This window comes from Mixophyes fleayi, chromosome 3, assembly GCF_038048845.1.
Source record: "Mixophyes fleayi isolate aMixFle1 chromosome 3, aMixFle1.hap1, whole genome shotgun sequence".
Classification (NCBI taxonomy): Eukaryota; Metazoa; Chordata; class Amphibia; order Anura; family Limnodynastidae; genus Mixophyes; species Mixophyes fleayi.
Window position 1 is genome coordinate 258,261,559 of NC_134404.1, and position 23,025 is coordinate 258,284,583.

At 38.2% G+C, this 23,025-nt stretch overlaps 1 protein-coding gene across 1 annotated transcript in view; it reads right to left on the reverse strand.

The window, feature by feature from the left end:
* SMOC2 (SPARC related modular calcium binding 2) overlaps positions 1-20,672 on the reverse strand; it is a 303,541-nt gene extending 282,869 nt beyond the window's left edge. The window contains exon 1 of the mRNA XM_075203490.1: positions 20,003-20,672. Coding sequence (XP_075059591.1) covers positions 20,003-20,086 — 84 coding nt within the window. The 5' untranslated portion in view covers positions 20,087-20,672. The remainder of the gene's footprint in view (positions 1-20,002) is intronic.
* Positions 20,673-23,025: the final 2,353 nt, after the last annotated feature.

Genomic DNA, 23,025 nt, shown 5'->3' on the forward strand with positions numbered 1-23,025 from the left:
CCTGCTGAGTTCCGTAGTGCTGCTGGGTCCTGTGCCGTGTCCTGTTCAGTCCAGTGGTGCTGTGTCCTGTGCTCTGTGCTTCTAAGGGCATAGTTATTTCCCCATTATTCCCAAGTTTTTAAAAAATAAAAAAAAAGTAAAAAAAAATAAAAAATTAAAAATTAAAAAAAATATATATAATTATAACCAAATTTGCAAAACCAATCCAGCAGTATAAGTCCATTGGTACTGCAATAGTACAAAGTTCACACATTCTGCAGTATCAGTCCATTGGTGCTGTGTCCTGTGCTCTGTCCTGCTGAGTTCCGTAGTGCTGCTGGGTCCTGTGCCGTGTCCTGTTCAGTCCAGTGGTGCTGTGTCCTGTGCTCTGTGCTTCTAAGGGCATAGTTATTTCCCCATTATTCCCAAGTTTTTAAAAAATAAAAAAAAAGTAAAAAAAAATAAAAAATAAAAAATTTAAAAAAAAATATATAATTATAACCAAATTTGCAAAACCAATCCAGCAGTATAAGTCCATTGGTACTGCAATATTACCAAGTTCACACATTCTGCAGTATCTTGTGCTACATATAATGGAGACCAAAAATTTGGAGGATAAAGTAGGGAAAGATCAAGACCCACTTCCTCCTAATGCTGAAGCTGCTGCCACTAGTCATGACATAGACGATGAAATGCCATCAACGTCGTCTGGCAAGCACGATGCCCAATCTCCTAGTACAGGGCATGTAAAATCCAAAAAGCCCAAGTTCTCAAAAAACAGCAAAAAAAGAAACTTAAAATCATCTGAGGAGAAACGTAAAGTTGGCAATATGCCAATTACGACAAGTAGTGGCAAGGAACGGCTTAGGCCCTGTCCCGTGTTCATGACTAGTGGTCCAGCTTCACCCAAGGATCTAAGCCCTCCTCCCCCCCCTACAAAAAATTTAAGAGAGTTATGCTGTCAGCAACAACAACAAAACAGCAAAGAACTCTGCCTTCTAAACAGATGACATCACAAATCCCCAAGGCGAGTCCAAGGGTGTTGTTGGTTGTGAACCCTGACCTTCCCATCACTGTACGGGAAGAGGTGACTCCATCCAGCATTTGCAGCACGCCCTCTGCATATGCTGGAAGGATCACCCACAGTCCAGTTACAGATTTGGCTAATGAAGGTGTGAATGTTGTACACTGGGAGGAGGATATTGATGTAGCTGGCGCTGAGGAGGATGTTGATGATTATGATGCAGACAGATACCAAATTGCATTTCTCAATTTCTATTTATATTCTAGATTATATAACGGCTGAAAAGTTGTCTGTTTTACTCCTAGTGGAGAGGGGATCTGATGCAGACAGATACCAAACTGCCTTTGTCCATTTCTTTGTATATTTGAATTGCTAGTTCTACAGTCTATGCAGGCTGCTTTATTTATATTCAACTACAAGTGTAGGGCGGGGGGGGGGGGGGGCATAGATAGCCACCAAAGTAACGTGGTCCATTTAATTTCACTTTCTAGCTCCACAGTCTGTGCAGCCTGCTTTTTTTTATCTTCAAAGTATTTATATTTACAAGCCTTGCAATCTAAATTAACTAGAGGTAGTGACGTGGTAGAACTCCAAAAGGCAGTTTGGAAGCCCCTGTACAAACTGGCTCTATTTTTTAACTGAGTTGTCCCCCCTCCAGTGTGTACTCGGAAAGAGTTTTTAGTGCAGCGGGGAACCTGGTCAGTGAGCGGCGAAGGAGGTTGCTTCCTCACAACGTTGAAAAAATGATGTTTATAAAAATGAATAATCAATTCCTCAATGAAGTACAGCACTGCCCTCCAGACAGTACAGAGGGACTGTGGTTGTGGAGTCCAGCGGGGACGAATTGATAATGTGTGAGGAGGAGGAAGTACACACTGTAGGGGGAGAGGAATCAGAGGTTGAGGATAAGGACGACATCTTTCCTCAGTAGAGCCTGTTTAGTTTGTACAGGGAGAGATGAATTGTTTTATTGGTGTGGGGGCCCAAACAAACCAATCATTTCAGCCACAGTTGTTTGGTAGGCCCTGTCGCTGAAATGATTGGTTTGTTAAAGTGTGCATGTCCTATTTCAACAACATAAGGGTGGGTGGGAGGGCCCAAGGACAATTCCATCTTGCAACTTTTTTTTTGGCATTATGTGACCATTCAACAGTCGTTTGCCATGTTCAAAAAGTAAAAGAAAATGCCAACAAATTCAATAAATTAAATCAAAAGTTAAATGCCCTGTCATTATTTAAAACAAGAGGTTTTGACGTGCTAGAATTAGTGTAGTGTTAAGATGTTATAAACACTACACTTGGAAATTGGAGGAGGTAATGTGGCCCCGGTATCAAATTGGGTACCGGGGCCACCCCACTACGCAGTCCAGATACTTGTTTGGTGGAATTCAGACCAGTTGAGGGTGTATTTATTTTATTGTGGCCCCGGTATCAAAATGGGTACCGGGGCCACCCCACTACGCAGTCCAGATACTTGTTTGGTGGAATTCAGACCAGTTGAGGGTTTTATTATTATATTGTGGGGACCACTCTATCTATACCACACTACAACTCTATACCACTCTATTTAATACTTTAATTCTATTTAATACTTTAATTCTATTACTAATTACCATAAAGAGGAACTGCCGCTTCTATTTAATACTTTAATTCTATTAGTAGTTACCATAAAGAGGAACAAAATTAACCAATTTTACCAAAAGTATAATATGACTTAGACTTACAAACACTACACTTGAAAGATGGTGCCTTTAAATGAAAAAGTCAGTCTTCATTGCACGACTATGTGCAACAGGGACAGTTTTTTGGTTTACAAAGTCAACCAATAACACTTCGACCCTGTCTGTCTTTAACATACTTGATGGGATCTCAATGACGAATTGTCTGTACCATGTTTGGAGGAGGTATTGTGGCCCAGGTATCAAATTGGGTACCGGGGCCACCCCACTACGCAGTCCAGATACTTGTTTGGTGGAATTCAGACCAGTTGAGGGTGTATTTATTTTATTGTGGCCCCGGCACCAAATTTACTACCGGGGCCACTCCACTGTGCAGTCCATATTTAGGTGTATCATATATTAAACAACGGTGACAGTTGATGCCCAATTTTTTAATTATATTGTGGCCTCGGTACCAAATTGTGTACCGGGGCCACCACACTACGCAGTCCATACCCTTTTTTGGTGGAATTCTGACACGTGGAGGGTTTTTTAATTATATTGTGGCCTCTGTACCAAATTGTGTACCGGGGCCACCACACTACGCAGTCAAGATAGATAGATGCGTATCATAGATAAAGTACATTCAGTGGTGTGGGGCAAATTGAAAAATATTCAAAATGCACTGACATTATCAAAAACAAGAGGTTGTCACACGCTAAAACTCCAACATGTATATGATGGAGAGGATGGAGGAGTAGCCGTATGTGTAGTGTAATGCAGACCTGTTGAAGGTTTTTTATATATTTTATTGTGGTGCCCAATGCCCACTCCTCTACGCAGTCCAGGTACATTTATTGGTGCGATTCATAAAAGTTCAGGGTTTTTAATATATTGTGGTGACCCACTCCTCTACGCAGTCCAGGTACATTTATTGGTGCGATTCATAAAAGTTCAGGGTTTTTAATATATTGTGGTGACCCACTCCTCTACGCAGTCCAGGTACATTTATTGGTGCGATTCATAAAAGTTCAGGGTTTTTAATATATATTGTGGTGACCCACTCCTCTACGCAGTCCAGGTACATTTATTGGTGCGAATCATACAAGTTGATGGTTTTCTTATTATATATATTGTGGTGACCCACTCCTCTAGGCAGTCCAGGTACATTTATTGGTGCGAATCATAAAAGTTCAGGGTTTTTAATATATATTGTGGTGACCCACTCCTCTACGCAGTCCAGGTACATTTATTGGTGCGATTCATAAAAGTTCAGGGTTTTTAATATATTGTGGTGACCCACTCCTCTACGCAGTCCAGGTACATTTATTGGTGCGATTCATAAAAGTTCAGGGTTTTTAATATATTGTGGTGACCCACTCCTCTACGCAGTCCAGGTACATTTATTGGTGCGATTCATAAAAGTTCAGGGTTTTTAATATATATTGTGGTGACCCACTCCTCTACGCAGTCCAGGTACATTTATTGGTGCGAATCATATAAGTTGATGGTTTTCTTATTATATATATTGTGGTGACCCACTCCTCTAGGCAGTCCAGGTACATTTATTGGTGCGAATCATAAAAGTTCAGGGTTTTTAATATATATTGTGGTGACCCACTCCTCTACGCAGTCCAGGTACATTTATTGGTGCGATTCATAAAAGTTCAGGGTTTTTAATATATTGTGGTGACCAACTCCTCTACGCAGTCCAGGTACATTTATTGGTGCGATTCATAAAAGTTCAGGGTTTTTAATATATTGTGGTGACCCACTCCTCTACGCAGTCCAGGTACATTTATTGGTGCGATTCATAAAAGTTCAGGGTTTTTAATATATTGTGGTGACCCACTCCTCTACGCAGTCCAGGTACATTTATTGGTGCGATTCATAAAAGTTCAGGGTTTTTAATATATATTGTGGTGACCCACTCCTCTACGCAGTCCAGGTACATTTATTGGTGCGAATCATACAAGTTGATGGTTTTCTTATTATATATATTGTGGTGACCCACTCCTCTAGGCAGTCCAGGTACATTTATTGGTGCGAATCATAAAAGTTCAGGGTTTTTAATATATATTGTGGTGACCCACTCCTCTACGCAGTCCAGGTACATTTATTGGTGCGATTCATAAAAGTTCAGGGTTTTTAATATATTGTGGTGACCCACTCCTCTACGCAGTCCAGGTACATTTATTGGTGCGATTCATAAAAGTTCAGGGTTTTTAATATATTGTGGTGACCCACTCCTCTACGCAGTCCAGGTACATTTATTGGTGCGATTCATAAAAGTTCAGGGTTTTTAATATATTGTGGTGACCCACTCCTCTACGCAGTCCAGGTACATTTATTGGTGCGATTCATAAAAGTTCAGGGTTTTTAATATATATTGTGGTGACCCACTCCTCTACGCAGTCCAGGTACATTTATTGGTGCGAATCATAAAAGTTCAGGGTTTTTAATATATATTGTGGTGACCCACTCCTCTACGCAGTCCAGAAAGATACCTTGTTGCAACGTTTTGGACTAATAACTATATTGTGAGGTGTTCAGAATACACTGTAAATTAGTGGAAATGCTTGTTATTGAATGTTATTGAGGTTAATAATAGCGCAGGAGTGAAAATAAGCCCAAAAACTTGATTTTTAAACTTTTTATGTTTTTTTCAAAAAAAATCCGAATCCAAAACCCTAAATCCGAACCGAGACCTTTCGTCAAGTGTTTTGCGAGACAAATCCGAACCCCAAAAATAACGAAAATCCGGATCCAAAACACAAAACACGAGACCTCAAAAGTCGCCGGTGCACATCCCTAATATAAATCAAACCATTTCTCCATATAAATTAAGTAATATATTTAATATCATAAATAATATTCATAAGTGATTGCGTGGTATTTCCTACCCATCGGCTGATTGGACACCAGTGTACCATTTGTGTGCAGACTTTGGAGATTGATTCCATTCATTTCTGTATCTTGGGTGAAAGGTGAATAACAAACTGAGTGATGATAGTGATAGCAATCTTGTAGTTGCACAGTTACATGCTCAGAGTGTGTACATAACAAACATATTTGAAAAATATAGTTGCCTGTATTGGTTTTAAGGCCCTCAATCAAGTAACATGGCTGTCCCTGCAGGCAATTCATCAACTTCAGATGGAGTAAAGATCACTGTACTTTCTGTGGTTCACCACTGTCACAGAATGTCATAGTTAATCCACAATCACTTCAATGCGTATGATAATGATTTATCTAATTGGTGCTGATCAATGATGACTTCATGTGTATATAAAGATGACTTCATGTGTATATGAATGCATTTCTATACAATGGCAGCATTGCAGGCACATCAAACATCTTTTGAGCAAGCTTACTGGATGTATTATTATAATATATCCATATATATATATATATATATATATATATATATATATATATATGTATATAAACATACATGTATAACAAAATAAGTTTGTTTGTTTGTTGGCGAATATCTACCACAGCTCTCAAGGTGAAGCTACCATATCACAATATTACCATATTCCAATTTTATTCAGTTTCGAAAAAGTAATCTATTAGACCATATAGCAACAACGCGACAATGTGACAAAACAGCAGAGTGAAAGAATATTGAAAACATAATTTTTTGGTTAGAAACAATTGTTTGACTGCTGAAAGGAAACCTCGCCACCACATGACATAACGACAAAGCAACAAATCTTATTTGCTAAATAGCATTTTTCGTCTATTTACCAAATAATTTGCTAATATATAAAAAGTGCTACACGTTTCATATTGGACCGGCGCAATGCCGGGTGACCCTGCTAGTAAGAGTTATGGCTTCTCCCCCTGTTGTCAACACAATTCATTTTGTTGCTGTTACTTTTGTATAGATGAGTTTTTTTAATTGACCCACCTCTTTGTTTTGTTTTTCTGCTGTATTTATCTATTATGTTATTGACCAAGAGAAGCCCAATCACAAGTACCATATATATTGAATATGGCATTAAACCAAAATTGCATCTTGTTTCCACCTTTGTAAAAAGAAATACTTATTGGTTACATACATAACATGTAGGAATGTGAGAACTGATAAACACAGGAGAGATTATTTTAGTCAATCTGATAATTAACTACAACAACTATTTAGGAGATGAGGGGTATCCTTTCCTTAGCTGGAGGTGATTTGTTAATGCAGTTCTAAAGAAGCTTCACCGCCTGCTTCAAGTGATATATGTCTGCTCTTTTTGCCTTGGCAAAATGACCTAAAGCAAGTTGAGAAATTCCATGAGACCTTATCCAGTGGCTAAAACTAAAGAACGTATATAGTCCATATATATATTTATACACCTTGCAATCTAATCAATCTAGTTTTTTGTGCCTAAGACATAGGTAACAAAGTTACAAGGAACTGATGATGGGATTCAAGCTGTGGTCTCACTATCTTCATTATATAGGTAGTGACCTGAATCACTGTTAGATAATAATTTGGATAGCTAAATCATTAATTCATGGGGAAACTATTGGGTAATTTGTGGCCCATGGAACAGTGGTGCTTCTAGTAAAAGTAAATAGTGCAACATAACTTACAACATAAGTGTCAATTAGATAGATAGATAGATAGATAGATATTCAATTTAGAAAATCAACACACCACCCCTCCACCAATATACAGTTCTGCTACTTAATATAGTTCCTATTAATTTTTTTTTTTACAATACAGTCTACAGCAGATAGTGTGACCTGCATTAACTGGGAATACCCATTGTGTATTGGTTTAGTATAAATTATATAATTATATAATTATATAAATCTCTGTCTGTCCACCCCTCCCCTTAGATTGTACGCTCCTCTGAGCAGGGCCATCTCTCCTCCTGTTTCCACCACTTCTAACTCTGCTCTCCAGCTACTTAGTCCTCCTCCTCGAGGGTCCTCCACCCCACGTCCACTCTCGCTCCCTGCTCCCCCCTGGGGGTCTCCCTGTCTTCCGCGCCCTCCTTCTTGGGCCCCGTTGTTTGCGGATCCTCCCTCCCCCTTCCCCGCCCTCTCTAGCTGTGCATTGAGCTTACTGAGTTAATGTGCTTACTGTTTACTGTACTGTGCTGTCTCCCATTGTATTGTAATTTGTTTGTCTCTGTACGGTTCTGCGGACGCCTTGTGGCACCTTATAAATAAAAATTAATAATAATAATAATATAAAAGCTCTCTCTCTGCCCACAATAAAACATTTTTTAAATAAACATTTTTATTGAGTTTTCCAAAAGCAAATGACAAAACAGGAGCACAAAGCCTACACGGTGATGAAGCTAAAACAAAGAAAGAAGGCAAATATGCAGGGATCAGAATACATCACACAATGTAATACAAAGGCAATATAGCAATGGGAGAAGTGCAGGGAAAGAGAGGAGAGAGGAGAATGAAGAGAAGGGGGGAAGTCACTGTTTGGTGAGTAGGTTGATGAAGTAAGATGGGTACAGACCATAAGGAGGAGCTGAGAGAGTTAGAACGGCAAAGGTGGAGGGGACCCATGATACTCAGTCCATGGACTCCACACACAGGCAAAGTGGACAGGGGTATGGTATAGTATGCTCGTAATGCAATATATATTGCTGCAGACCCCTCTGGGTGCAAAGCGGTTAACATTTAATACATACATTTTAAACAACTTAATTTTTGTGTCTTGTGGAGATCATCATCATATTCATCATCATTTATTTATATAGCGCCACTAATTCCGCAGCGCTGTACAGAAAACTCACTCACATCAGTCCCTGCCCCCTTGGGGCTTACAGTCTAAATTCCCTAACACACACACAGACAGACAGACACACAGACAGACAGTGAGACACTAGGGTCAATTTGTTAGTAGCCAATTAACCTACCAGTATGTTTTTGGAGTGTGGGAGGAAACCGGAGCACCTGGAGGAAACCCACAGGGAGAACATACAAACTCCTCACAAATAAGACCATGGTCGGGAATTGAAACCATGACCCCAGTGCTGAGAGGCAGAAGTGCAAATCACTGAGCCACCGTGTATCTCAAAGACCCCTCTGGGTGCAAAGCGGTTAACATTTAATACATACAGTTTAAACAACTTAATTTTTGTGTCTTGTGGAGATACTGTTTTGTTTTAAACTCTTCTCCTCTCTCTCTCTCTCCTCTCTTCCATGGAGGGCAATATGAGTGATGTTGGAAATAAAGTGAATAGATTCCCAGAAAGGGGTTCATTTCAGACAGTGACACCAAATGTGGGACAGGGTACCCACCTGACCACACAGGCGCCAGCATAGCTGGGAGATGCCTCTGTAAATACTGGTAAGTCTGTGGGGGACTAAGTAAAACTGATAATAAATCTTCTGAGAATTTTCACAGATTTATACACAAACCAAGGTTTTAGATAGGTGCAGGCGGATTTTTCCGCAGTCCTCTGGAGTGAGCATTTCCTCTATGTCCTCCTTCCATTTGAGTTCATGTGGAGGATCGGAGAAGGGAACAGAAGGACACTAGCGGAGAGGTCAGGTGGACATCAACCCCTGAACACCGGTCAGTGTTATATAGATGACGGAGTTGGAGTTGTTGGAAGAAACAGGATGATGGAATGTGGTGTTGTGTCTGGATATCGGCAAAAGAGGGGAACAATTGAAAGAGGCTAAGTCAATGAGAAATTTATGTTGCAACTCGTCCAGCCAGAGTGGGAATTGAGTGGGATGTAAGCCAGGGAAAAGGAAGGGTTGTTCCATAGGGAAGTCATACGCCAGGCACTGGCTGCTAGGTCATAAGACTTCACAGTGTTGGTCCAACTCATGAGCGAGAATGTCAGGGGAGTAAGCTGCGAGAAGGGGGGCCTGTGTTGAGGCTGTGGCCATAGGAGCTAGGCAGAGGATTGTGATTTGGAGAGGACAGCTTCATTGTCGACCCAGACCCTGTGGCCCGGAGGTGAGTGAAGGAGGACGCACTGTGTGAGGTGGATGGCTTGATAATATTTAAGAAAGTGGGGTACTTCGAGCTCTCCCTAATGAATGGGTTTGTGAAGGATGTTCATGCCTTATTCTCGGCTTAGTCCACTGCCATTTTAAATAAAATACCCGGGGGCGCACATTTCCTCTACAATCAGAGAGTCTGGTGATACAGCCATGGGAACTCTGAATCTATAATATTAACTCTTTGATCCAAATCGGCATTTGGCGCTGAGATCATGGGTTTTATTCCGATAAGGGTTCTATCTGTGTGGAGTTTTTATGATCTCCCCGTGTTTGCATGGGTTTCCTCGGGGTGCTACTACACTCCAAAGACATACTAGTAGGTTTATGGCTTCTGATGACATTAATCCTAGTGTGTGTCTGTGTTGTAGGGAATACAGATTGTAAGCCCCACTGGGGCAGGAACTCATGTGAATGACTAAATATTCTCTGTAAAACACTGCATAACAATAATAATAGTATTATAATAAGGTTCTATATAAATAACTGTTAAGAATAAATTGCTTGCCTGCAAGGCATGAAGGTGTTTGCTAATTATAGTGGCTACTATACTAACCTTGAATTAGTATTAGCAGATGGATGCTACTGATATAATTTACTTTGCTTTTTTTAATTTGAGTCTTCATGGAGTGTTCAAAGCCCTGAAGGCTAGAGGGAGAGTGTAATGGGATGAGATACAGCATTCCAGAAATAAGGTGCATGGCAAGAGAGGTCTTGTACAGTATATAGAATCAGAAAAGGTGATGAGAGATAATGCAATATGTTAGTCAATTGCAGCAGAGGAGGGACTGTCAAGTAGGATTTTAGCAGATTAGGGCTGATCTGTAACTTGGCAGAGCATGATTTAGGGATCTAAATGTGTGAGTCAGGATTTTGAGCTAGACTTATTAGTAAATAGGAAACTAAATAAGGGATTTGCATAACAGAGATATGTGGGGTGTAATTATTTACATGAATTAATCTTGCAATGGAAATGTGCATTCATTACACTAAGGTCAGATTGGTTACTATAAACTTAGAGGGGGTGTTAAGGTAAAATGTGAAGAGTGAGTGTATAAGAGGACTGGTAGACTATTGAGTGAGAAATGTTTTTAAAGTTGGCAGCCTTATTTGCTAATGGGTGTTAATAAAATACATCTAATTTGAGACTGACAAATCAAGATTAAAGAGGAAATATGAAAGATCAATTTTTTCACTAGTTTTCAATCAAAATAGCCATACAAAATTGTGAATTCATTGTCCAAACTCTCTAATTTGGAAAATAGTATTTTTTTTCCAAGATCAAACACACTAGGCCTGATGGAAAGAGTGCTGCGCCAGCATATCTTGCATGAAATCATTCTGCGGCACTACGCATTTGTGCCGTAGCAGATTTCTGTGATTCTGGATCTTTGCGCCTGGAGATGTGGAATGGGGCAGAAAAGGGTTTATTAACGTAGGCCAAGTACATTGATTGCAAACAGATGCAGACCGGGACACAAATGAATATATACACCTGTCCAAGGTGTATTATTTGACGGTAGGAAGTTCAAATAGAGAATAATGGCAGTCACTAGCAATAGTGAACCGCTTGCGATTGGCTTTTTGCGAATGCTAAGCTAACGCTGATAGATGCTTTGTCCGTTGCATGTGCATCTATTATGCTTTTTGTGTGTGTGTTTAAGCATTTTTTTTTACACATACTGTACATGAGATGGTAAATTATTTCTCTAGTATTAGTGAGGTAGTTCACCTAGTTTGCAAACAAATCAAAAGGTTATAAACATGGGTGTAAGTGTATGTGTCTTACACCTGGCACGTATGCTACAGAGGCAGACATGCGCAAATCTTGCAATTTTGCATATAATTGCAACATTTTTAGTAAAAGCAATTTGTGCCTGCAATTTGTAGTGCCATTGTGGCCAACTCTGAATGAGGCCCGTTGTGGCAATTTTGTTTGATGTTGGGCCCTTTAAAGAAAAGGGGTCAGCATATGTGCTACATGTTAAAGTCCCATTGAAATGAATGGAGCTCCACAGCATTGTTGTTTTTCCCCCTCAATAGAAATTGAATTAATATCTATGTATATCAGTGAGATAAAAGCATGGAGACTCTGGGACTTCATGTACCTACCAGACAATCACAAGCAGCCAGTGTAGGAAACCACTGGTGATTGGCTGACGGGTAATGGGAGATATCCCAGAGATGCACCATATTTGCCCACATTTTCAGTATAAACATGGAAGTTCCTTGTATACCACTTCTCTTTGTACCACTACCAATAACTATCTACTTCATAACTAGAGCATCTTGGGTCTTTGTAATTCAATCTTTTTTGTACTGTTTGTGAACTATTTTCATTCAAAATGAAAATATTCAAACATGATTATCTTTTATTTGTCCTTCATTATAGTTTATTCATATTTTAATATTATTGTGCCTCAAAAAATTGACTACATGGACTTGAGGTAAATTTGAGTACCTTCTGCATACAAATAAGTACATATAAGGATATTACTTTGCCAATAGAGATATTGTAAAGAGAGAGCAGAAATGGGACTAGAACTGAGCCTTAAGGTGTTCCAACAAAGAAAAAAACCCTGAGTGATAAACCATATAAATATACAAAATCCAGGAGAGGGAAACATCATGGATGCTGAGGGAATGAAGCATTTGAAGGAGCAGTGGATGGTCGATGGTGTCAAAAAGTATAAGATAATTTATGTGAATTTCTTTAAAAAGTTAAATGGCGTTTATTTAATAAATATATTAGTATACTGTAAGCACTCAATAGTACCTCTTAGAATTCCATCTGTTTAGGTGGGACAGTCTCGAATTGACGGCTCTGTCCCACCATCCTGACCAGAACAACTTTGTGATGTGTTACACCCCCCTGTTCCGACTGAAGAATAGGCAAGGTTGAGAGGTATGGCTCAGCAATATACATAAGGACTCTGGGCTTATTTTGGTGTGATTCACACTTTGAAATATTCACCTTGAGGGATATTCTATAAAAGAAGAGGAATGAAAATGTTGCCTTAACTCAGACTTGTTTGTACTCTATATTTTATAACATTAACGGCTCTATTTATCAAAGTGAGAAAAGCCCTATCTCCAGTGAAAACAGAGTATCCATCAAGGGGGTTAACACAGGAGAGAGTACTGCTATTAACAGAGGTAACCCCCACTGGCGATAAGTCTCATAGGCTTTCTTCGGCGACAATTTCTGCATGCAAAGCATGGAGATGTTTAACAGGGATCGTGGCAGTTCATATATCTAAATATACATAGATATGAATTCTTCTTCAATTAAAAAATATTTAACTAAAGCATTTTTTTCAGTTGGGAAATCTTTTAAAATAATTATTTCATCATTCTAATATTTTTTTTTTATACAAGTGTAATTGAAAGCTCAAGTCCAGACTTTCACTTCTCTTGCTGTCATTAGCTGCATGTGTGTAACTATATATTTTTTTAACAGCTGAAAAGCATATATGAAGAATGGAGCTCTTAGCCTTGCACTGTAGATAGTAAAAAATATAGGACATAATTTTCACTATTTGTTTTCAAGATCACAAGTATCTTTAGCAGCAAACAGTGCAATATTGCTTAATATTATTCCTTAATGTGTTGCTTGTTTCTCTTGCTTTTTGATCATTCAGCTTTATATTAGTGGTAATAGCATATTATACCATCCTCTTCCTGCTGTAACTGAATTCCTGATAAGCAGACACATCCAGTCCGATAATTAAGAGTGATCAACACATCTGTAATTTTAATTTATTTTAGCTTTATTACTTGTGAGATGGAATTTAAACAAACAATCTCATTATCCATAATAAAATATTTTACAATTTCACAAAGCGCTCTCCCTGGATGAAATGGTTTCTTCTCTTATAAATTTATATTTTATTATTCTACTATGGTTCTACTATGGTTCATACACGCTGTACCATCTCCCCAAATTGCTAACAAGTGCTTCCTGCTGCATTCACATAAACACATACATTAGGAAGCATTGGGGCAATAGCACAGAGCATTGGAGTACATTAGCCTTTTATAAAGTTAATATTAAATTGTCAAATTTGTTGTCCAACAAGAGATAATCACATAATAAATATGTTTCTATAGCAACACCTAGGTAATACGAGTAAGAAAAGAAGAATGATGCATTTAGTCTACTTATAGCAGAGTTCAGTAAGTTCACTAATTTTAATAAGGGTAAGCATTTAAAAAATGTTTTTCTTTTGTGTTTTTACCTTGGAAGAAGAGATCCCAAGAAAATGTGTAAATGTTTAATTCTAAAAACTCATCACCATAAAGTACATATTTAAACTAACATACATATCTGGAAAGATTCTGGATGCAAATGAATTTATCAAACTGCTTCATAGTAATTGGGCCTCATTTTCTAATTGCAAAACGGCAAAATCCTCTTTGGTAGGGACATGTGTCTCAGATTTCAGCCAAGCACAAAGGTATATGGAGCAAAATGGCAACGTTTCTGAAGGAGTTGTGGTTCGCACATTGCTGTGCCTAGGTTTGCAGAACAATGGAAATACAATTTCATTTTGTGGAGCAATTACTGAAATAAGGGATAGGCAATCCTGGCTGAGAAAAGGGGCGAAAGGCTATTTCCAATTTGCCAGAGGCTTGAAGTTTGCACCAGCTTTGACTTAAGTGAGAACAGGTGTCATCTAATGCTTTTATTTGATGTATTTCGCTCCTTCCTTTTGCACTTCAGTGGGACACTACAACCCAAGACACGTTTTCCCAATGTAAAGCAAAGCTTCAAACACACAAAAGTGTTATGATTCCTGATATCACCTCACTCTTATAATAAAATAATAAACATAAGGGGTCTAATTATCAAAACCACTGTTTCACCCTGCTTTCTGGTGATAGCTTTTGTTGACTATTGCTATGCGGAAGCTTATTTAACATGAACTTTCTCACCAAAATGCCAGGTCAGACACAGGATAATTAACCCGTGTTGCAACCCTTCACACCGCACTTTCGTCCCAGGTATATTCCGGGTCACCGCCTCTCATAATGGACCCGTGTCTGCATTATCAAGTTTAGTCATTAAAAGGAAACAGCAGAGACTCATAAAGATGACATAGCAAATTCCAATGAGCTGCTTTTAACAGAATCCGGGTAGAATAACCCAAGAACACCTTTCATACCACTCCAACATGGGAATAACCCTGGTCGCGACCAGGGTCGCGGACACATTTAGTATGACCCAGATCGACCCAATCGCAGCTACACACTACTTGGGGTATTTCTGGGTCCATGCCTCGGTATGAAAGGGGTATTGCTGTCCCTCTATAACTATCACCATCTCAGAATGGTGATAGCAGGTTGCCACTAGCAAAAATGCTTTGTTGATAAGATAAAGCATTTTAACTTTTTTAAAAAATAAATAAATAAAGTTATTATTTTTCTAGTTTTTCTAGTACGAACTTCCAGTTCCAGGGCGCATGCACGAGCCAGCATATTTATAGGAATAGTTTAATAGGAATAGGAATGTTTAACTTAAAAGGGATGGTTCTAAAATGGTAAGAATTTGGACTTTGGTGTGATGTTTACACTTTTGCACAGTGTGTCTTCATATACTTCCACCTTACCACATATATAGGCAAACTTCTAGGTTGTAGAGGTGTCTCTCAAGAGTGGAGTGCAGGTGTGTACCTTGATGCGTGATGGACCTTAGAGACAAATCTAAGGCACTTTGCTCTCTGCATCTAATATGTGCCACAATTTCTAAGTGTAGTATGCTCCACATAATAAAAACATTCAAGCATACAAAAGTTACACATGTAATAGAGACAGTCCTGGGGGTAAATTTATCAAGCTGCGGGTTTAAAAAATTGGAGATGTTGCCTATAGCAATCAATCAGATTCTAGCTATCATTTATTTAGTACATTCTACAAAATGACAGCTAGAACCTGATTGGTTGCTATAGGCAACATCTCCACTTTTTCAAACTCACAGCTTGATAATTCACAAAAATAGAATTTTTTTATTTTTTTTTTAATGTTAAGGGATTAGAAGTTGGTTGGATTTTATAATGACTTTTTAATATGAAATTACTCTTGGCGGTCGTGGTCTTAGGTGCAATAAAGATTGTGTAACAGCATTTGTATTTTCAACTAGTTCAAGGGACACTGAGCTACAGGTGACCTCAAAGTTATTGTGATAGACTTTGGGAGAGTGGATGATGAGTCTGAGCCCAAAGTGACCTTACGCCCTGCACTGGCAGTAATTCCACCACATCCCACAAGTCTCACTCCATATTGCTCGTTCTTCTATAAAGCTCTCAGTCGATCCCTCTTGTCTCTATTCCCCTCTTCACATCAGAACACTGCTCCTGCCATATGTAACCCCGTCTTTTCTTAACTAAACTAACATAATTACAGCAGTAGAAAAGTTAGTCACTCTCTCCGGACACTCATCTCTTGCAATATACTGAAACTTTAAACATTCCAATTATTTGATTGTTTACAGGTTGTTCTATCCCATTTCTAAACTCAGGACAAGGGAATGAATATTAATCCTAGCTAAATATAAATAACACTTTAGCTTAATTTTGAATACAGCATACAAAAGGCTTCTGTGATGTTACAAGTAAAATCTGTTCAGCTTTATAATGGTTAAAACAAGAATACTGACTTTTCCTTTGAGGTCAATGTAATGTGGCTGAAAGCAATTGTGAGGTATTTGTGGTAAACTGATAAATGTAGTGGCTTAAGTATTTCCCAAAGAACAGAGTTTGCAATTAGAACCACACATCCCACACAGAGATAGCTGCCTATGAAACAAAACAGGAACACCACGCCCCTCCAGAAGAATTTCAGGTATGAACAAAGAGACCTCTCTACCTTTCCGCTCAACTTCAAGAGAGAATTTATTGTTTGGGTGAGCTGACTTTTGCCATACAGATGGCAGAACTGGTCAAGATGTGTGATCCTTCACTTCGAGACGATTAAATGCAATATTGTAACTTATGCCTAGGAAACTTTGTTGTTAATCTGCAATTCTAAACATGCTTTGCTAGCTGAGAGCAAGAAAACTGCAAGAATAGCATTACCATCTTTGTAAGACAGATAAAGGGGGGCGGGCTCCTATGTAACATAAATTGCTCAGTCCATATAATAGACCTTAGCTTCATTCTGGGCACCAAATACATAATTGTATGAAAAGTCTACATTTTTAAAAAAACAAAGGTTTTAGAGTTAGCAATTTCCAGTGGCAAACAAGACTGCAATACAAGGGAGCATTGCAGTAGTATGCCAGCTCGTGATACAGCACACACATATAAGACAGTTCTATTCCAATAACTATTTATACAAACTACATTTCAATGTTTGTGTGCAGACATATTGTATCAATTACGGTTATGCAAATACTGCAATAGCAAAACAAAAGAAAGGATAAGTTATTAGCTGTAAACCTCAGTTGCCTACTGGTGAAATAGATATTAACCCCGCTGGAAGACAAATACATTGACTAAACCATCCCCATATTGTGCTTTGTCATTTTCTAAATATAATGACCACTTAAGATGTTCTTTCCATGCTAATTAAATCTGTGCTGAGTTTAGCGCTTCCAAAGGAAAAGACTGAAATCTCACATTGCATGTTACACGCCAGAACATTTAATAGGGCCCAGTTTCTTTTGGTCACACCAAATTCACATTGTGAGAAGTTGTGAAATTATGTAAAATACAAAATACAAGCAAATGGTTACAAAGATATTCTTGCAATTTAAAATCGCTCTCTCCTTCCCTCCTTGTCATACCATGTATAATATATGGGTTGATGATTTTCCCAGCTGTAAAAAAGTTGTTTTATAAGCTCTACCCACAACCTCATTCTGAATAACTGCATACTGAAAAGAAAATGGACAGTACAATGTATTACTTGCATTTTTTTTGCATATGCAGAATAATTTATCAACACAAAAGGTAGTTGAGTTAAAATGTAGAAAGACAAATTAGAGCTAGTGCAATGTGGTTAAACAAGGTTTACTCACACAATTTACTTAATTGAGCTTATTAGTGAACATAATTCAGTATGCACAAATGTGTTGTTATCCATAGTAACCAATTAGATTCTAGCTAATTTTAAAATGAAAGCAAACTTTTTATTGGTTGCTGTAGGTTACAGCACATTTTTGCAACTCACATTATATTACTAAATAAATATTGTATACTTGGAAACATTACTTTATCCCAGTGCTTAATTTGTTAATTAAAAAATGTGGAACTCAGGAAAAGAAAAAGAGGTGAAATAAAAAAGGTATAACATATGCTGGGATATATATATATATATATATATATATATATATATATATATATATATATATATATATATATACATATACAGAAACAGACATAGATCCTCTGCACTCACCATGTACAGACTGGGGTGCAAGAGGGGGTTGCCCACATTGTATAGACAAAAAAACAGGGATCCCTTTTTTTTTGTCTATACAATGTGGGCAACCCCCTCTTGCACCCCAGTCTGTACATGGTGAGTGCAGAGGACCTATGTCTGTTTTTGTTTATACAATGTAAGTCCCATGACTCTTGCACCCCAATCTTTAAATTAATTAATTCCAACTTGTGTCAGGTGAGTCCCAGGTCTCCCACGGCTGCTAGTGCTAGGGAAAGACTTGCCTTTAAAAGCTGTGTGCAGGTAAGCCTCAAGCTCAGATAAATAGCATAGCATTTGATCATGTTAGGACTGGCCAGAATGGGAAGACTTTGGCGTGAGTTGGTCAGCTTAAATATATATTGCAATATGTGGAACTAACATTCCCTGTTTTTAATATAGAACAGTATTTAGTACAGCATTAATTATGTGTTTGGAGAGTGCAGAGTATCCCTGTTTTTATATATATATATATATATATATATATATATATATATATATATATATATATATATAATATATATATCTATCTACTAGCCATATAACTATCAGTATTATTTATGATATATAATATTTGGTTCATGCAACATAGTTGTGATCACTTCAAAAGTAGGTGATGTAGTTGCTATGTAATCTAGCCAGTTCTAAATGACACACACTAGTAATATATGTTTATGCAAAATATTGAAATCCAGTTGAAATGAATAACAATGCTACTTGGCTATACATTGAAATCATTACTCATAAGGTCAGCTTGCATAAGATGAAGCAGATTATGTACTTTAAAGATAAATGGTCAAATAAAACACTCACATTGGCTTAATGAATTTAGTATTAGAAACAAAAAGACTATTGATGTATATTCACACAGCACCAATGGGTACATAGCACTTTACAATACTGAGAAGTATACAATGAAGGAAGACAAACATGTTACTTAAAATATATGAGGTCCACCACCAGAAGATTTTATAGTTAAATGGTATATGTGCAAGACATGCTGTATGCTCTTCAACTTTAAAAAATTCAATATTGTGGTTAGGTTTTAATTTTTCTTGTAAAAGCTGGAGCAGGATAGACAGACTTCATTGTGTGACAAAGAATCAATTTTTTGCACATAATTTAATTGCTCTGTTCATTGGCTAACATGGAAGACAATGTGATAGCAATCACTCTATTAATGTTTGCAGCTTTTAAAAAAAAGTCTTTGAAAATGGAAATGTCAACCATCAGTTTGTTTCCTGACTTAGATTACTCCAGGAATAAGTAAAAGCCCTAATTCCAAAGAAATGTTGACCCATTTTGATACCCCTTAGTGGACTGTGAGGTCTTTAAGTTTGCCCTTTCTTTAAAAAAAACCCTCAGCCACCTCTTCTGTAAGAGACTACTCTATTTCCCATTGCAACATAAGAAGCCATTGCCAAGCACAGAAACGATGGGGCACATACAATTGTGCAATTTAATTTGGCAGTTATAAGTAATTAGAGCTGAAAGACATAATGGTACGTTTGACAGAATATAGCACAGTACCTATGTAAACATGGGTAGAATGCATGTATGAACGTGTGCCTTTATATCACAGCAGATTTGACGCACCTCTTACTATCCATCAGACTGTTGGTATCGTTTGCAAAATCTGCTCATTTTCATTACGACGAATAACATTTGTGTTTAAACATATATATAATTCTACACAAGTCATTGAGTCGCTTCCCATGCTCCGTAATACAAGTGTCCCTGTAAATTCAATGTGAATGATAGAATCTGCACTGAAATCTGAGGAGTACAGAATAGATCAGCTCCACAAAAGATGTGGGGGAGGGCATATTTCAGTTAAAGACTGCAGAGCCCTTTGCCATGTGATATTATTAATGCCATCAAAAAGCTAAACTAGACTAAACCAAACACTGCAAACAGGAATGTAAAAGGAAATTCCGGCTTACGTTTATAGCTGAAAACTTTTGCGCATGGATGACCGGTCCCAAAAAGAGGATCAGCAGTAGCAGAAGAAAGTTGAAAGGCAGCATCCTGATACGCAACCAGCAAATCCACAGCAGCAGTGATAGAGATTTCCTTAAGGATTACAATCAGTACTTGCTTGTTTCCTCGTAGAGGGTTCTGTGGTTTGAAGCTCAGGTCCTCAGCTGGGTTCGTGTGCGGGCTGCTGACTATGCCTAGTGTACAACAAATCCCCTTCCTGCTGTCACTTTTCAGAAGAGCCTGCACAGTTTCTTAAAATAAAGCAGTGTCAGCTTACTCTCCTAATACACTCTTATTCCTCTCATTCTTTACGTTGCAAGTCTTTCACACTCCTTGTTCTGACAGATGCACTAGTCTGAAGCGTTAGCCTGGGACTTACAGATCTCACTCTACATCTGCCTGCCTCCCTCCCTCTTTTCTGGCTGGTCTCTTATCTGATTCTGGCTATCTTTTTTTTTTAACGTTGTTGATTTTCCCCCCTTCCTTTAGGAGATCTGTCATCTGATGATTGCTTCTTGCCAAGTAGAATTAAGAGAAAAGCTGCCTAACGCCTGTATGGCTGCAGGCAATAGGCTAAATCTGTCTTTCCTTCTCAGGGAAGGTGTAGCTGAAAGTCACATAAAAATGACCAGATGATGATGGTAAAACCTTCTTTTCTTCTAACTCCCGAGTCCTGCCTCCACCGTTTCTGCTCCCAGACCTGCTGATCTGCGCTGATTGATTAACACCCCCTGACACTCAATTAGAGAAAAAATTCCATAGTCCACATTACTTCAGCAGCCGGAAAATTGAGAAACTTTACCCATAACTCAATGTGCATCTTCTTTTTATAAAGTGGTGCACTTAAATCCCAATCATTTAAATGGATGCACTTTAATTTGAAGTGTCAGTGGACTGCAATGTGAAAGGATGGGAAAATAGGACATGAAAAATAATGTAGATTATGTGTGTTTTTGATGATTATGATTATGTAATGTTTTTAGATTTATTTAAGCCTGAAGAAATTATACAGTGTAGTAAGGCATGCAGCAGAAAATAAATGTAAGATTTATTTCACCTTTATTATTCCATGTTTTTCATACTTGTATTAACATGCTATAACTCACATTTATCTTTATCTCTCTACTTTACTCTGTCAGCACTCCTTATATTCCCTGCTCTCACATGCATGCCAACTTTGTGCCCTACAAACATGTCCACGATATGTGAATTTTTTTTATTAGTTTTGCCTTTTTTTGCTACCCACTGTATTATCTAACTTGGAAACAAGTCAGATTTTCTTTTGGATGAACATAAATTATATAGATATCAGCATTTTACATAGTGCTTTGACTTTATAAAAGGCAAAAAAGGAAACTGGTACAATTTTGACTGCAGACAAAAAATATTATCAGTATCCACACCTCTCCAATCACTGCAAAATAATGAACATTTTCTTGACCAATATTATGGGGATTATCAGCAACTGAAAAAGGGACATAGCTACATCCACAAAATGTTAGGTTACAATTGCACATCCAAGGAATAAATATGGAATAACTCGTTACTGGAGCCATCATTTTGCACAATTTTTTTACACAACCAGATTTACATAACCAGTCTCACGTTTTAGGCAAAAAAAAAAAAAGAAAACAATATATTTAAATGAAATATTTGAATAACATATAGTGATACTAAAGGTACAGCTGACTTTTAAATAATATTTAGACTAATGTGAGATTGTCATGGTGGTGGGGAATGAACCTGGGAGGGGTGGGGGGGGGGGGGCCTTATGCAAAGTTTCCATTCTGCTTACAACCACTACATGAACTTAGTTTAACTCAAACACATAAAAACTACAGATTTGGGACCTCATTTAGAGTCGGACACAAAGTCCGTTTTAGGTGCATTAAACAAAATAACACTATCGCGCGTGTGCAGCAAGCGTCATATCCGCCTGCATCTTGGACGCAATTAACACTTGCGACAGGTTGCGGCTCACTACGAGAGAAAGAGCGGAACGCGGAATTGTGAAGGCGTGACCCTGTAAGTAAATCCTAGACGCAGTGAGGCGCAGACACGATACACGTCAAAAAAGGACTAAAACTGTGCGGCAGGAATAAGGTGGCGCAAGCTTTAGCTAGTTGTAGGAACTGCTCGCAGCTCGGTAGGGTATTACAAGTGGGACGCGACTGGGGTTATACCCTACCAAGCTGCAGCACACTCCCACTCCTACACTTCTTAGACAGACTTTGAGTCCGACTCTAAATGAGGTCCTTGGTGTCAAAAACAATAAAGGATGCTTGTGCAATTGTTGTTATCTGTGCACTCTTGACACCGTTCTGATTTTTAATGTTTTGACACGTTGCAGATTTTTGAGCTGCAACAGAAATTTGCATGTTTGCATAAGTAAAGTTATCACCTTATGGTCCTGTCTGATATCACACTTCCGCTGAATGTGTTGGCACTTTAAAGAACACTACTTTCACTGGGTAGTACAAAATACTCCCTTATTAAAATAGCCAAGGTGGTAAAGGGCATGTCTGTTTTATAAGACTAAAAATATTGTGACCATGAAATATGGTCAGTTTCCTTAAAAAAAGGTACACAAAAATATAGACATGCCATCAGAAAGCAGGAAGAAACCAACTCCCACAACATTTAAACCAAAAAAGTGCTGATCTAAAATAGGGGAAGTATTCTGCTGGTCAGAAGTGTCATTATGGAAGAGATTTTTTATCAGAATTAATACATCTAACCTGAACATTATGTGCAGAGATTATACTTCCATGGTATGAAATGTAAATTACAGCAAGTAGAGTAATCTTTAACTCTTAGAATTTGCCCTTTTATGACAGGTCCAGCAAAATCCAAACCAATGTTTTGCATACAGATTTATGTCTCTCTGCTATCTCCACATGGCTGTCCCAACACTACCTAAAGGTCAACAGTCCAAATTAGAGCATCTCCCCTCAAATCTCCCTCAATGTCTATAAACACAATAAAT